Source organism: Stigmatopora argus, chromosome 11 (genome assembly GCF_051989625.1).
Source record: "Stigmatopora argus isolate UIUO_Sarg chromosome 11, RoL_Sarg_1.0, whole genome shotgun sequence".
Classification (NCBI taxonomy): domain Eukaryota; kingdom Metazoa; phylum Chordata; class Actinopteri; order Syngnathiformes; family Syngnathidae; genus Stigmatopora; species Stigmatopora argus.
This window is the reverse complement of record NC_135397.1, coordinates 5,601,241-5,618,731: the sequence shown is the minus strand read 5'-3', so window position 1 is coordinate 5,618,731 and position 17,491 is coordinate 5,601,241. Positions and strand designations below refer to the sequence as shown.

The following is a 17,491-nucleotide window of genomic DNA, read 5'->3' as shown; positions in this document are numbered from 1 at the left end:
TCAGTTAAACTTCACATATCCAGTAATGATCATTTAGAATCTAACCCTAACCCCACTACATCCAATTTCCAACCTAGTGGCAATAGGCTTAGGGACAATCTTCAAATGCTGCTGTAAAAGGGTAAATTGTTAAATAGCTTTTCCCGTTACAGGAAGGCAGAAAGATAAAAAGATGTATCCCATCAACTACTAAGCAGTGAGAGAACCAGCTGGGTCACATTCACATGCTTTCAAACCAGATGGTAAACAAATTAACCTGTTATGTACTTTCATTGCAGGCATATCGTTGGACATGAGATTCCAAGGGAAATTTTAAAAGGTATGATTTATTTTATTTTACTAGCAGTGTCTTGTTCACCAGCAAGTGGGCATGTAACATTATACACAAGTAAGATCTGAGTTAAAGTATAGCCTGTATAAAAAAAAAACCTTCAGAATGTTTTTAATCATCGTTTTGGCGTTTATTCCAGACCACTGTAAAAAGATGACAAATTCCACCTGAGTATAGTCGTTAAATTTTATTTAAACTCAGTAATGTGTACTCAAATGAAACATTCAAAACACAAACAACTTGACAAGACCATCACTACAAAAACATAAACAGTTATTTGACATGACTAAATCCTTAAAATTAATATTAGAAACTAAAACAGAGGAACCTTCATATTTAAAAACATGATCCATCATGATAGTTTGGTTTAATACGCAAGTGGGTGGTGGCAGCTAAAAATTGATGGAAGGACAAGATGTGGGCTTAAAAAAAAATTTCCTCGCTAGAGTTGTTACATAAAATGTCAAATTCCTTTGATACGTATAAATCAGACATCGAAATTGCAAGCAAGATTCACAGTTGTTTGGACCGCTTGCTAATTCCGTCTTCAAGCTGAGTAGCTCATTACCGTCTGTCAGGTGTTGATCAGACATTTGACAAATAATTAATCAGGCACGCTGCCTCAGTGGAGCAACTGAAAGTTAATTTCCACACCTCGGCATGTGGAGGTGAATTAGAAGCAAGTGTAGGATGTTGAAATTTAGGTTGACCTCTGGCCCTCACATTTGTAAAAATTAAATCTAGGCCGACCACTTCGCACTCGTCTTCATGTACCACCACGCGGTGGACATCAGCACGCTGGCGAAGAGTCAGGTCGCGGAATTGTTGATGGCAGGGCTGGATGTTGATCGTGCGTGGGGGCGGATAAAAAACAACATCTTCCTGCACCAGTCCAATGTGTGTATCAGTTAGTAAAAGCTGAGTCATGGTTCCACTGCAGGTACTGGAGTTAAAGGAGACTTTTACGCTTGTGTACAACAATAGTTGCAGCTCCCCAAGGCTAACTGTTCCTTCTTCCATGTTGCAGTACAGAAGATAAAGCAAATCTGCAAGACTCTTCTGAAACTGGCAGCATACCCTCAGACCAGCACCAGTTTCAAAAGTCTGCGTGTCCAGGGACAACTGGTTCTCGACTCTCGTCCAGTCGTCGTTAAGCAGCAAGTGTTGAGAGACTGGATCAACTCCAGGGCAGAGAATGTCCAGTATGGCCCAGTATACTTCTTGGGTAAGTTTCTGGTTGTGAGTGTACATACCCAAAATGGTTTCCTGTGTAGTTCCCATTAAACGCAAGCCGTGGCCTGAAAAGCTTATTTGCAACTCCTGCAGATGCGAGAAAGGAAGTTGGTGGAACAATTCCAGGGGCCCAGATTCTGCAGTCAATGTGTAAAGACATGATTCCGAGAGGACCAGAAGACCAGGACAAGGTTCAGGTAGGCTCGGTTTAGCTACGTTCATCCAATAGAGAGCGACAATGTTTTGAGAAAGTAGCTCTGTGCTAGATAAGACGGACTCTATTGATGTTTTTAGGTAGTGAAATGAGCAATTTTGGAGGTTCACGAGGGCATCGGGATAATCTACTAACGATAGACAGCCTTTTTTAATCTCATTTCTTTGCGTATCCGATTCTTGATCCTCATCCGTCTCAGCACTTTTGTCCTCTAGTATTAAATCTGTATCAAGGAACAAATCACTACTGATATTCTGTGTCTGGGACATTGCCAGCATTGGTGCGGTATGTTGGTAATTGTAGTCGTGAATATTCGAAGTCGCCTCATTGGCCCAGAGGTGTTCCATTATCTCTGCCTGGATGTGTTGAATCAGTGGTAGTTTTTGGACCATTGAATAAATTCCACGACTCCTGATATACGAGAAGACGCGACTCTCATTTACAATGGAGAGGACTTGGCTATCAATTACAGACATAACCCTGCTTTCTTTAACGAGTGAAACGAGCCGATTGGACCATCGGGCGACGAAAGGTTTTTTTCTTTCCTCTTCAAACTGCTGCGGCGAAGGAGGCGAGCTCCAGAGGAAATGACGAGCGTCTTTGATAATCCCACTCACTCCGTTGACGAAGGCATTCAGCCTGGAGCTTGGAAGCGCTGCCTCAGAGTCCTCCGAAAATCCAAAACCATTTACGTCTTCACGGTTCAACTCTCCCTCCGAGCTGGTTTCTTCAGATGGACAGCCGTGTTCCCGACTGTGACGAGCGTTTTGCTTGAACCGAAAAGAGTCGGTGTGCGGGGGTACAGGCCTGGACCTACTTCCCCCTGTATGATGAAGGTGGGATATATTGTCTAATGAGCTCCCACCAGAGTCAGGTCCCCCCTCGATGCAATGAGCCACAACACCTTGGATCTCGTTAGCATTCCCCTCTGGCTTTATGACACATCCATCACCTGGGCCCAGGACACTTGTCTGCTGGAGGCTGGCCTCCCCCGACCACGCCACCACGTTTGTGTAACTTGAGACTTGGGCAGCATTCTCGGCTTCCCTCCAAGGGTGTTCAGACATCCGCTCTGGCCATGATTTATGACACAGAACTATCTCCTGCTTCAGGTCAGCCCCAGTGCTCACCCCATTCTTTTGCGTGCCTTCGTCCAAATCAAAAGCAGCATGAGGGACAGGACCTTTTCCAGGTATTGCCTAGTTTTTATATTGTGACAGTGGATTAAAAAGAAAAAGAAAAGACTGTGTCAGGTTGCTTACAATGACTAATAAAACTACTTTAGGGTGGGGAAAAAAAATAATGAAATACACATTAAAGGATTACGATTGCATTGAAAAATTGCCCTTGCTGCATTTTCTTCAAACGTGTCATTTCATTTGAACTTCTGTTGGACAGTGTAATAAGGTGTAAGCACATACATTATCAGTCAGAAGAAGCTAAAACTCTAATTTCATGCCATGGAATTGCAATAGTGTTTGTTTTATCCTAATGTTGTGTGTAACTGGTGTATGTGTAGTAAGATTGACGTACTTACAGGCAATGTAAAATGGTCTTTTGCTGCAAATGAAGGCAAGCAGGTCACGAGTTTGGACTGCACAGTGCTTGAAGAAGGTAGCTCAAAGTCACTAAAATGGGCGTGCGGAAAGATTAGAATAGTCAATAGTAAAAGGGGGAAAAATACATTGCAACAAAATGTAATTACCATGATACACTGAATTTTCAATTTACTACATAATGCATTTTGTTGTTAGTATAATGACTAATCAAAGTCATTTAAAGGCTAAATATGTGGTAACGATACTGGAAAACCCGTTAACAAAAAGCAGCAGCCTTCGTTTGTGAAAAGCACTAATCAAACGGCTGGATAAGATTAAAGCTAACCTTCCAGCTGTGAAATTAAGAAGAATGTGCACATGTTGAGACTCCAAATGCAGGAGAGAATCCAAACTAAGCCTACAAAAAGGAAGTGAGCTGTTTATGGCGTCGTGGTGTCATTTAGATGACTGAATGTGCTCCAGTCTGTGACATTTATCTACAAATTAGCACGATCAATCGAATCTAATCTTGAAATCCTATTTGGTGTGGAATCACAATCAAATGGTTTGTTGGCAATTTCAAAGTTAAAAAACTGAAAAGACCTTAAAAAGTAGAAATTAAAGATCGTACTTAGGTCGCCCTTTTTGGTCAAAATAATGACAGTGAAATCACTCCAAATTCTTGTACTGCACTGCCACTGAGAAATCTAGTGTAGTGGTGCAATTAATTTGTAACTATAAACATACGTTGTGTAGTTTAAATCGAACTATAGGCAAGATAATTTATGATCCATTAAATTACAAAGGCCAATTGAAGAAAACGGTGGGATCAGCCGCGCTACTAGTACTTGAGATCGTCTCGAGCCAAGGGCTGCCTGCCAAGGTTTGATATGCTATCCATTTTCTAATGTGCAAACTGCGCCTTGAAGATAAAAGCAGCGGACCATGCTCTGACTCACAATCATAGCCATTTTCCATCTCATGTGTTGAAATAGCCGTGTTGAAGCTATGCAAATTGCCCAGGGCGATGCAATTATTTGTATTTCCCCAAATAACTAAATTGCTTGCGAGAGGAATATAGTCCAATAAGCCAAAGTTCCAGGATACTTTTTTTAAACCTATGAATAATTAATATGCAAATATTACCTTAGAAACATGCATTTCAACAATAACAAATTGCCAACAAATGAGTTGATTGAATTTGTACCTACTAAATTCAAATGTAAAGCAGTGATGTCCACATTTAGTATTTAACTTTAGCAAGATCTGCCATCCCAAGTTTGTTATAATGTCGTTTGCCTTGGGTCACCTGTTCGACATCCATTATCTACTACGGCAGTGGTCTCTTATTCAGGACATTCTAAATAGTTTACTGGATACGGCCCATGTTTTCCTGTAGTACTCAATGTTTTGCTACTTTTGGAGGAGAGTGGAGCTAAACTATTGTATCTTTTGCCTTTGAGGATGTCAAATTTGAGCCGGTGTATCTTCAACCTTATCAACATATTCAGGCTCTGGTTACATTTATGACATTTCCAAGAAGGAGTTAGAGAGGATATAAATTGCAGAACCAACGCAGGGTTCCCATTAAGCTATAATGAAGAATATGCGTAGGAGCAATCTATCAGCAATCATAACAAAGAAATAAAATATGTAAACTAGACGTATATTACAGGACCAGGCATGGCACGTTTTGTACAAGTTTGCACTCTCCCAAAACTGTGGACACACCTTGCAATCTTTTAGAGGCTTTTTGGACTGTACTTTGCAAGATAATAGATGATTGCTCAAATGCTACTCTGGGCACATCTATCATGTCAAGTCAGGAGGTGGAGTTCAAGGTAAAAGTGGTGTTTAGAAGAAGAAAATCAAAAATTGGGGACACAGCCGCTCACTACCCATTGAACTACAGAAGTCAAGTTGAGACAGCCCCTCAGCTATCTAGACCAGCTGTGATTTACATTGGCATAGCTTGAAATACTTCAGGCTGGCATGCCCATTTGCATGTTTCCACTTCTCACAGAAACGTTGCCATGATTTATTACTTTGATTTTGAGATGATACATTTTGCATGGAAATCTATAGCCATGTCAGCCAGATGTACCTGGACCTTTCTAAGATGAGTTTTGTATGCATCCGCTTCAAATCTTACCTTGAAATGCCAAGTATCATCTCAGGCAAATTGCTGGATTTCAATTTTGGAGGCAAGGTGTTCATAGGTAGCAGCCCACGCTGCAGGAAATCAAATGAGAAGGAGTTGAATGTAAACAAACCTGGAAAATGTTTTATTTATACATGTTGCCGGGTAGAAAGTTGTTTTTGTTCCATCTAATCTGCACAAATTAGTAGTTTGTGTTTATCTATGACTTGAACTTCGTCAAGACCATTTTCAGTGCATTTTTGACCTTCAGTTTGGAAAATTGAAATAAATGAAAACTGCGTTGGTTGCCCAATATGTCAGGTGTCTTCAACGAGATAAATCAGAATTTCAGTGACATACATTGCGTTTTAAAATCTAAACTGTTCTAAAACTGTATCTGCAAACAAAAAGCTGCAAGATGCAGATGCATCTATTGGAAAAGGATAGTGAATGTTTAGCAACCAGTCCCTAGATCACTGATAGCATGTCTCTTGTGGTCAATCTTTAATTTTACCTGCTGTTTCTCTCGGAGATAGGCGGCTTCAGTGGGATGATTAAAGCGTAATATGCTTTTACCCCCAAGGTGTATGATGGCACCTGAAAGAAAAGGGGGGAGAACATTAGAGAGTCGCAAATTACCAAATTACCTGCTAGCGCACAGACAGCTGCAGCAATTAAAGATTCTGGCCTCTTCTCATGCTTTGCCACCAAGAGTAATGATGAAGTTTCAGAACATCATCCATAAATAAGGAAAAAAAGAAAAAAGTTTGCAAGAAGCACAGACTTGGCAGAGAAAAATTTTCGTCTGTTTCAACCCAGCAAAACCTACATTTCCTCAAATGATCAAAAGCAATGCACTTGAAGAAAGCAATTTCTGCCGTAAATGGCGCTGACCTAAACCAGAGGATGAGCTACCATACTCGACGCTCAAAGAAGGATTGGTATTTCTGAAAAAAAGTGAAAATTGAAGTCGTATTAGAGTTTATATGTCAGGCTCGGATTTGTGCATCTGCAGCCAGATATTTTCTAAAAGGCCTTCCCGTACAATCTCCACCTCGTCGCTGCCTCTGGCAAATTCTAATCTTGCAACTACAAATGACTCAGACAAGTGACAAAGCACCTGCGAGGGCAGCCTATGATCCATTCCAGTTGCTGTTGGACTCAAAATTGCAACCATTTGTTCAAGAAAATGCCTTCAGATACAGCAGTTTGTGAAGAGGGTATACAGAACGCTGAAATGATTACAAAAGAATGCCAGAAGAAGCCTGTGCAACACCTTCGAGTTATCCCCCGAAAGGCCTGATGAAGAGGAGGCAGTAAACCGGAAGGCTCCAAACCTCAGCAAGCATTGCCCATAGGTTGGTAGTCTCCAAACTCAGACTTCTCAAAAGAGTTATGCATAGTTGGCACTTCAAACCTTCGACTTGCCAACTAAGCAAGCAAGCAAGTTTGAGGCATTGTTAGCCTCCGACCTTTCCACGTGTGTATTAAGAGAATAACACATTGAGAATACATCATGTCAAGAATGTTGCACTGCAAAGAGCCACAGAAAAACATGGATTCCACAAGCTGAAACGTAATACCGCATGGCAGAATAAGCTCATTTCTTCCAGTGAGAGAATATGAAGCGTGCTTACCCTGAGTCAGCTGACAAGGTTGCGTTACCGCAGTGCCATTAACTGAACACATTGCATCCCGGTGAGGGATGACAGTCACGGTCCCAGCGTAGTTCTCAAACACACAATAGTCGGCTCCAGGTTTGGCATCTTCTACAAGGAAAAAAAATGAAGGAAAAATGAGAAGAAAACATAAAAGAAAGAACGAGGAATATTATGTAGTCGCCTTGACTCACCAATATCCAAACCGTGGGTTGCTTTGTTTGTGTTTATCACGGTTCTGCCTTCCTAAAGTGATTAATCAGGAGACAATGTATAAGGCGCATGCTTTGTTCTGCTGCAATTATAAAAAGCAATTGGCTTCAGATGATGATGAATTAATAAGAAATGTGGGGTGAATGCGAGTTAAGCCAAGACAAAATGCTTCATTCACTTTCAAATAATAAAGAACGATGCCAGTGCTCAGCAAGTCTTCATCCATGCCTATCAGATGTGGGAACTGGCAGTCCAAAACCACCGCGCTGCCTTCCCTCTTCAGAGCCACCGGTTCCTCCTATGAGACACAAGAGATTACCCTGAGAGGGACAGATACCGTCTCAATATCCTGTAGCTGAAATGGCAATTGATAATAAAGAAAAAGCCGACAGACATTTAATGACAACCAGCAGAAAAGCTCATTCTTTATGACTGCTCTTCTTCGCCCGAAGGCCGAGTAGAATAGCCGCGATTCAGCCATGTGTCGCCACGAAGCAGTCGAGTGGGGAGGGACCGGAGACGTAATAAATCATTTAGATTACCCCGCCGGGAGTCAAACTGTACATTGTATTTGCCGAGCGAAAAAGACGCAGCGCCGGCAGCCATACGCGCGTTGTATAACATGCACCATTGCCACCAGCGATGCGTAACTATCAAGGCCATATGACGCATGTACTGTAATGTTTCCGGGCTTGTACATCAACAGCGCATTACGCTTATTCCACATCGTTGAGAATGAGCGTGAATGAAGTGTAAAATAAGCCAGACGTCACCTCGCTGCTCTTGAGTCATAGAATTTAGAGTACAAAAAAAACAGCTTCAAGGTTGCACAGTAAATTGGAGGACGAAAGCTGCCACACTTTGGCTCGGTGAGCGTCAAATGGATTAACTTTGTAATGCGTTTGGATTTTTTTCATTATTGACCAGAAATGGATCATATTGTGGGAAACGTATTCGTTCTGTAGCCACGTTTGCATTTATTTTATTAAATATGTGGTTTATCACTCAGATTAACCAAAAATAATTCTCGATCGATCTTGAAGTAGTCCAAAGCAATGTAGAATGCTTGACAACATAATGCACAGGTGTCAAAGTGCCGTCCCGGGGGCCAAATCTGGCCCGCCGCATTATTTTGTGTGGCCCGAGAAAGTAAATCATGAGTGCCGACTTTGTTTTAAGATCAAATTCAAATGATGATAGATGTACATTCCATTTCCCGATGTTCCCCTTTTTAAAGTCAATCATTGCAATTTTTTAAATCCATTTTTTTCTTGTGTTTTTAGTTCAAAAAGTATTTTGGAAAATCTAAAAATAAATCTATAAATATTTTCTGTTTTTTCACTTTAATATTGAACACAATTTAAAAAAATATTTAGTCATTTGAAATGAAAAACATGATTAAAAGACTGTCCAATACCAAGGAAAAAAAGCGCAAATAAACATTGCTTTAGATCTATAAAAACGGACTATATATGGCTTTTGATCCAGTTCTTTTAATCCAATTTAAAAATATAAAAATCTAGATATTACATCTAAAATTGTCCGGCCCACATGAAATGGCGTTGACGTTAATGCGGCCCGCGAACCAAACAGAGTTTAACACCTTTGACATAATATAATTATTAAAATAATACTAGTAAAAATTGCATGTCTACACCCAAGTGGCAGGTTTTGGTGATATATTGTATTTTTAAAAAAAGTTTGAATCATTTCCCACTAAAGATAACCTTTAAATGTCACAGGAAGTCTCAAACCCAAAAGAAAAATATTTCAAAAAGCAAAATACTACAAGCAACTGAGATAGCATAGTTGGATAAGAGAAGTGTGCTTTTATCTAGCGATGTGGCTATTTATACAGAATTGACCAATGACATGAAACTCATGGTTAAAGTCAGCCAGCTCACACATTTAGTGTGCTTAGATACACTTCCATACATTTCAAATATTCTTGTAGGTTTCCTGACATTTTCCAGTCGCTTCAGTAAAACCAATGGTGCCTAGAAAGCTTCCACAGAATCAGAGCATTTTTTATTGCTCAAACATATCAATCAGGAGAATGTTACAGAAAAAAAATCTGAATTTTAAAGAAAGTGACGACGATCATCAGGTTAGGAAATGCGGCTCAAAGTGACAAAAAGTAAAACTTGGAATGTAGCTAGGAAAATAATAATAATCAGGAAGAAAACTGGTTAGCGAGGCTGCCAAGAAGTTGGTGGCAAGATTGAAGGAGCTATCAGAATTTCTGGCAAGTACTTGAGAAAATCTCCCATCTTTATGTTTGAATTATAGCACAGAGTTGCAAAGCCTGAAATCTCATCTTTCATGAATTAATCCAAAAACACAGATCTCCCTTGAGGCATCTAAGAAACTGTCATGGTTAATGGTCTTAAGAGGGACAGTCTAAAAGAACAGTTTAAAATACTGTACCAGTCAGCATTAGTCACAAAAACTCAGACATCTACTCCAAAAACACAAACAGAAAAAGGTCCAAAAAGCTTAGTAGCTGGTCGCTGTGTGCTGATTCTCAATAAGTATAATTGCGATTAGTAATTCTGAACACATCCAGTAAAAAAAAAAAGAGGGCGTGCGCACCAGTATAATCACATTAACTCCGTTTATGCATTCATCCCCCAAATAAAATGAAGTTCTGATTATCACACGGCAACTAAGATCAAAAAGAGTTTCAGACACTTTGATTAGTCACCGAAAAGATTTTAACGTATGAACAAATTCACTCGTTGCTTAAAAAAGTAGCGTCATTAGAGTACTCAACCATGTGTAAATTATGCCATTACTATTTTTCCAGACGAGGACAATGGTCTTATGAAGACCCCACCGGCTCTAGAGCAAGTCATTTCTTACTCACTTGACATGAAATTAAGCGTCCCTTCTGTAGTGACCTATTGGGTTAAAAGCCCATGGTGAATTAAGCCGTAAAAGAGAAATCCACCTTTAAGAGAGCTCACGGACAATAACATCACTCTGAGGGCTTTGGGGGGGTTCAATAATCTGGTGTCTATAGCCAAGCAGAAGCAATTGTCAATAACTCTGCTCCTTTTATAAAAGTGGTCAATGCCACAGATTGCTATAGATTATCAAGAGCAGCAAAAGGCAGACAAGAAAATCTTGCAAAAAATATATTCTAGATGCACCACTCTTACATTAACAACTCTGACCTGTATTGCAGGGTGACAAGAAACATGTCCACAACCTCCACCTGACTCGGTAGCTGTTGCAAGATTGAAGAAATCCTTCCTTTCCAACACGCTAATGAAGCAAGAGCGGTATCGACCCAGGCAAGGCCCGTTAATTAAAAGGGATTCTTCACAGACTTCATTAGAAGTCTGGCAGGTTAATGCACTGTGTCACATTCCTTTGACATCAGGAACGGATGAGATGTTACACCCCATGTCCACAAATGTGCTAGTGAACGTTGATCATTTCAGTTACTATTCTTTCACTCAGTTGGTCTTCGATGTTGACCCAAAGAAAAGAAAAAAATCTTATTTTCACTTGAGGCAGCTGTCCGATAAAAACTATAATTAATGTGGACATAGGCAAAAGGAGCTTTTATGTTAGGGTTTCAATAATTCCACCATTTTTTTCTTTGACAGTTGTAGTTCACTAATATTTCTAAATAATGTCATCATTAATCATCTAGTCACTTATAAAACCCATTAGCCTTGTGACAAGAGCAACGTGCCATTAGAATAGGAATGTGCAATGAATTTTATAGCAGAAGAAAATTCATGCTATTTAGGAGTTTCCTGCCGTTTTTTTTAAGCCTGGTGGGGCGCCAGGCTTTTCTTGCGCATATACTATTATGAAAAAGAAATATTTTAATAAATATTTTTTAAACAATGTTGACTTTTACTGGTTTTCCCAGGATTTAGAAAATTTCAAATAATAATGGAAATTCTCTAAAAAAAACAAAAGTGTTCTTTTTAAATTATGAACTATGTCCTATAAATATACTTTAGTCCAGAGAGTGAGTGCAAATTGGAGCAGAACATTCCATAAAACCTTTCAAACCATTATGGGATGATCTCAAGAGTTCGAGACACATTTCGCCTTTAATCACGAAGGAGCTTCAAAGAGCTTCGCAAGCCCCCCCCAAAAAAATCAAACATGACATCCCCTGGTATACATTTTCCAAATGGTCAAACAAAACAACCATCTCGACAAAATTGAGGCCAACACTACCAACACCACCTCGTCTGCAAACATATTCCACAAAAGAAACCCATTCATTTCCCCACAGACAAATTCCATTAAAATAAGTCTAGTTTTGCATCCACTGGCATTTAAACAGCTGTATGCATATCATCTCTAGTCTATTGTCAAAGTTAACCTCCAAAATCCATGACGACAAAGCCCTTTAATCAATACTGCATTCACACCTATATTCCCACTTGTCAATATGTCAAGAATCAAGATATTTAATTAGGAGCGGTGACAGCCACTAATGAATTCCGATACATTGTTTTGAGTAAGCGGCTGTCGTGCCCTTAAATGTCACTCGCTAACCAGCATAAAAATAATACCTCACCGTACACTGACATTTGGTCGTGACTATTCGTATAATCATTTATTTAACCCTGTCAAAGAATAAGAAATGTATGCACCTACTCTTTCTATACATCAATATACGTGTACTTTTATACATGTATAGGCTTAACTGCGCCTAGCAAGTATAATTGGACAATACTTGGCTAATGATAAGTGCCTAAAATGATGACATTAGGGATGTTGTGCACATGCTGAAAGGAAACTTTCTTAGCGAATGGTAAAAATAGGAGCATCTTTTTTTTATAGTAAATAGAAGATTGCAAGCGCACAGCCTCAGAAGCAATATTGGGCTGCGGGAGATTGAATGTCAGCTTGGTTTCTCTTTGCCAGATTTCCGAACACTGTAGCACGCTTACCTGAGGAGTTTTTCAACAACTCAGCTTTTGGGTGCCATTTTAATCTTAATAGTTGCAATGTGATATATTGTGTCAGATTGACTTTTTTTTGCTCCAGCTCCCTCCCATCGCAACATTTGTGAATGTTCATTGGAGCTGCAGGGACACCAACTGGTGGTGCAGTTTCACTGCAAGCAAACATCCAAAAAATGCTGTGCTGTTTTGATCACTAGACTAATGCGAAGGATTATTTTAGTTTTTATTAAGAAATGAAAGTAAACACTCAGGAAAAAAGCTATCAATCTAAGTCACTGCTCTTGTCTCAGATATTGAACTTTGTGCAAAAATATCCCTTGATAAAAGGATTCAGAAGCGTTTTAATCAGTGGTGTGCCGTCAGCGCCTTCAAGGCCTTCTCTGCTGGCCTAAGAAATATCTGAATCACAGACTGATGTTAATTATATTTTGTCCATGAATACTTATTAAATAATTCCAAATTGTCTGTTAGCTTCCTTTCATTGCTTTTCCCCTGGTTGCACTGCTTCCAGATGTGTGTTTTCATATTGAAGCATTTAACCAATCACATTTCAGCCATAACTTGTTTCCAGGGTCAGAAATCTGCCTCAAGGCCTTCACAATCAGTTCTGCAGGCTCTGCTGCATTAAACATGCGTCGATAAGACTGTTGCTTTAACCAATCAGAATTCGATTTGGTGACACCAAGACCTTCTCGCAGGCGTAGGGATACGTCATCGCTTTCACCAACTATGATTGGCTAGTGATAGTGGACTAGCTAGAGCTAGCAAGCTGTATCTGTAGCAAGCTGCACAAGCAAATATATTGTTGTGATGATTGAATAGCGGTTTTGTCAACCCGCAATGGCTGAAGGAGGAGAAAAAATTGATTTGTTTGCAGATTTACTGTCAAAGCCATTTTCAAGAAAAAAAGCTGGACATCATTAAGAAAGGTCGGACAACTCCAAAGCAAGCACGCCTGTCACAACCGGGAACAAACAGTTTCAGCACTAATTCGAATAAAAATGTTTGCTAGAAATACGGCAGGACAGCCTCGACTTTCAGCATTTGCTTCGATGGCAATAGAAGGATGGATATCGTGTACAGGTAAAAATGATTTTTGGTGAGTAAAATATGGCTATATTCCTAAATTATATTTTAATTGTATGAATTATTATAGATTATTTTTTATGTGTCGCAGCTGTAGCTGCAGTAGAGGTTTTATAGCCATAAAATAGTTTTTGCTGAAGGAGTCAGTAGAAAATGCATGGACCGCCACTGGTTTTAATAGATAGCATAATTAACACTTGCCATACCTGTAGAATACCTTGAGTCTCCTCCCACTTGCAGGTCCACTCTTTGGTCAAAGTATAAACCTGAACAAAAATCAAAGCATTGTTGACAAATAAGCACCCAAAGAGAACATAAAAATGAGCAGAGACTGACTTTTTCTTCATTTTCAAGCAGCTCCTCTTCTACCTTAAGCGAGGATGACAATTCTCTATGGGAAACCTGCATTGGCCAAGACAGGCCAGTGTTAATGGACTTTGCAGAACATATGTAAAAATTGATTTGACTGAAATAATACCAGACCTGTTTGGTTTGCAGTAACCTTTTCAGCCTAGTGACCTCTGCTTGTAGTTCCCTGATCAGCTTCACGCTCTTGTCTTCGTTCACCGTTGGGGTGTTCACAATGTTTTGAGCACGGTTTGCGTAGCGCAATGTGCTTAGGGTCTCCCCGTAGTTCACATCAGCTGGGGAAATGGCTGCAACGACAGGTCATGATGGAAAAATGCAGAGGTGAGTGATGTAAATTGTAGCCATCAACAAAAGCAATTGCCTAAGCATAAATTGACCCTTCTTGTGCATACTTGCAATCATTGTAGTTTTTGAGTTTCCTCCAAGGCTGTCTTTAAGCAACCAAGTAAGAACAGAGTCCCTATAAGGGACGAAGGTTGACTTTCTTGTTGTGGGTGGTCCTACACTGAGCTCAGCTGGAAAGTCACACAACAAAGGTAATGCATTTAGAACAAACAAAATAAAGCAGATGGAGATTCTAAATATGTGATTGACGGCGCCGTTTACCAAGAGCCGAGATCACATTTCCGAGGGTGACGAGGGATTTGTTGATGTTGGCCCCCTCCTTTAGTCTGACGCCAGAAGTATACGTCGCATTTGCCCTCTCACTGCCAGCCAGGTCCACCAAGTGGATCTTACTCAGCATCTCGCGTGGCAACTCTGCATCAAACCATGCCTATGGGGAAAAAAAGGGGGGGGAGAAAAGTCTTTAGGCAGATAACAGGATGACAACAAAAAAGCTAGTTATAAATGAAAGAAATGAGCCTTTGAAGTTACTAAAAAAAACTTTCAGGACACCAACCAAGAAACCTGCTAATTAGCCCTCCTGAGACATAGCCTTTAAACCTCCCCTAAATTTAAAGCGACTTTAAGATAGTCTGACTTAACAGAATACACTCCTGGTGTTTACCACGTCTTACCTGAGTGAAGTTAATTGTGAAGATGGCATGCGAGCGGCTACTGGTATCATTCATGGCAGTACTGACAGTGATGCGATTGGTGTTCCCAGCAGCTATCAACTCTTCCACATCACTGTAACTGTGCACCAAATGCTTGGATAGGTCTGAAAGAAATGATAATGTTTCATCTCAGGTAGAGCCGTACAATTGTTTATGTCTGCTATGGGCGTGCTGGTGGGCTTCACTTACTCTCAACATATGGTCCATCCCTTGGGTGTTCTCTTACTCTCAAGTTTCCGCTCTCCATTGCTGCAGTCCTCTTCTTAAGAAGGTCATGCACTCGTTCGTTGTATATTTCCATAAAGCTGGTGGCCAAAATCCCCACAGATTTCAACATGGCAGTCAACAACAGTAAATAATTGCAAAGCATGAACCGACTCAAAAATGTAGCACTTTTGAAACGTCTAAAATTGACAACCAGGCACAGTTTATTCTGAATATAGAGTTTAACCCAACCCAAACTTGTCTGAGGAGAAATAACAATTTGCTGCAAGAACTACATCACATTTAAGTTCCAGAAGGGAATCTCAATGTTTAAGGCCGAGATAAATATTGGTTTAATTCAAGTTTTTTTTCTTTGCATTCTTAGTTTGCGAGGGAAATGAGAAAAGTACAATAAAGTGCATCCTGAGGTAGTAACATTAAATGATGCAAATGTTCCTGTTTCAAATTAAAATGTGAATTATGGACTTTTAGATTATACTGTTTTTGCATTAGTGTAAAAGGAGTGTTTTGTGTTTGCAAATCAAATTTGGGTTTTGCATCCATTTAGAGATGTTGCATGTTAAAATTCAGACTGTAAACAACAACAACAACAACAACAACAAAAAGGTCCCATACCTGACAACAGCTCGAAATGACACCCTGCTGTTTGACCTTTCAGATATTTTGGAGAACAACGCTTCACAGATTTGTGGGATTAAACCCTTTTGTTCCTGGAAAAAATAGAAAATAATAAATTCTTGCCATCTTGGTAAATCTTAAAATGCTTAAAATGCAGTTGTGACACTGTTAGAAGGTATTTTGTGTCGTTTATTGCCCATTTAAAACTAAATGTGAGTATTACCTGTTGCCGTTGACACAAAACACAACACAAATAGTTACTGAAGCGTGAAGGCAATCTCTCGAGCCTTTGTTTTAATTATATATCAGTCGATAATGAACGTTATGTAATTGGAAAGTATGTTTATCCCATCCTGTTTGACATCATTTACTTTTCAGTAGAGTGAAATCTACATCGGAGTGCAAGGCAGAAAATGGAAATGTTACGCACTGATGCACTCATCACATTTTGTGATTAGTGGAGACAAATGCAGAAAAAAAAGGAGAGACGCCTGATGAGGTCACTTGCTCGTGTAAAAATGTGCCAGCATTACGTTGACGCTCGTTAAGCATTACTAAAACGGTTTGCAGAGTAAGCTCCTTAGCGCTGATATTGTTAGGACGGTCACAGTGAATGACTACGTTTGAGGTGAAACATGTTTTAAAGACTTATGTGTTACTTCCACCAATTTCTACCTATTTTATGGCCTTAAAACATCCCGATCATAGTTCATTTAAAAAAAATTCTATTGCCACCAGCCTTATCTGGACAATGGGATAATTATTAAGAGGAAAAGAAGTCTTCAACCTTGTCTTCTTTAAATGTAAATCCCCCCCAAAAAACACAAATATCATTTCAACCATCGAATCAAATTATCTTTTGAGTTGAAGGGGTGAAGGAAACATTTTTCATGCATAGAAGCCTTTTTTTATATATAAATCGGGTTAATAAATCTGGAATTTTTACCGAGTCGCCCATCATGGTGTAAGATTTGCCTGATCCAGTTTGGCCATAAGAAAACACACAAGTATTAAAACCTTCAAATGCAGATTTTAAGACATCCTGCCCCAGGTCATTGAAAATCTGAGAAACATAGGTGATTACATAATTAATAAAGAGTGAGACAATAAATACAATATATTGCAAACACAAAATGAATCAGTTACCCTTTCTTGGGATGCAAATGAGGGACTTCTTTCATCCGACTCATATAAAAAGTCATAAGAAAATATCTTTGTATTGTTGCTCTCTCGAACTGACGATGGCTGTAAAATATATATATTTAAGTGTATTACTCTGTTTTAACATTGCATGTTGTAATCTCTTTTTCTGTTTTTCAGATTACAAAAAAAGGAGTCTACCTTGTACAAATAAACCGTGTTTCCTTCCAAACGAGTCACAACCTTGCAGGATAACTGCTGTTCCCTGTGAAAGGGTGAATAAACCCACTTTATGTAAGTAAATATGATTTAAAAAGTCATTTTGTGATTGTTTGATTTACCTTTTATCAAGTGGACGGACTCTGACTGCAACACGCACGGACGCCATCTCAGATTAAAGATCTGCACTCGTGCCACTGAAACGTCACTTTATCCAAAATTATCGTCGGTCAATTAATTCACCTGCGCCTTTTCATTAACCCATACATTTTAGTGAAGACTGGACTGTTGCAACAGTTGTCCACTAGAGGTCGCCATTTGCAACTTCACGTTAAAATATTGACGATCTGATCACACATTAACCAAGGCATGCTCTCAAACACTAATATAATGTGAGGTATTATAGGAATTATATCAGAAATCATAATATAATAACCATATTTAATTTTCCCCTATCGGAAACATAGCAAAACATGAGTTATCCATTTTTTTACATTTTCCTCTGTGGA

General features: G+C 39.4%; 1 protein-coding gene and 1 long non-coding RNA gene across 2 annotated transcripts; one reads left to right on the top strand and one right to left on the bottom strand.

The window, feature by feature from the left end:
• Positions 1-503: 503 nt before the first annotated feature.
• kif16bb (kinesin family member 16Bb) lies at positions 504-17,204 on the bottom strand. Its single transcript, XM_077614060.1, has 19 exons — positions 17,105-17,204; positions 16,965-17,028; positions 16,770-16,868; positions 16,570-16,686; positions 15,621-15,715; positions 14,970-15,085; positions 14,742-14,884; positions 14,329-14,497; positions 14,115-14,237; positions 13,837-14,009; positions 13,690-13,755; positions 13,560-13,619; positions 7,506-7,625; positions 7,309-7,360; positions 7,094-7,225; positions 5,971-6,053; positions 5,469-5,548; positions 3,316-3,406; positions 504-2,977 (listed from the first exon to the last, which is right to left on the bottom strand). Exons 1-19 carry the CDS (start codon positions 17,149-17,151, stop codon positions 917-919), a joined length of 3,891 nt encoding a protein of 1,296 aa, XP_077470186.1. The 5' UTR covers positions 17,152-17,204; the 3' UTR covers positions 504-916.
• Positions 1,313-12,620, top strand: LOC144085075 (uncharacterized). The gene is made up of 3 exons (XR_013304005.1): positions 1,313-1,556; positions 1,658-1,761; positions 10,515-12,620. It is a non-coding gene; the product is annotated as an uncharacterized LOC144085075 (long non-coding RNA).
• Positions 17,205-17,491: the final 287 nt, after the last annotated feature.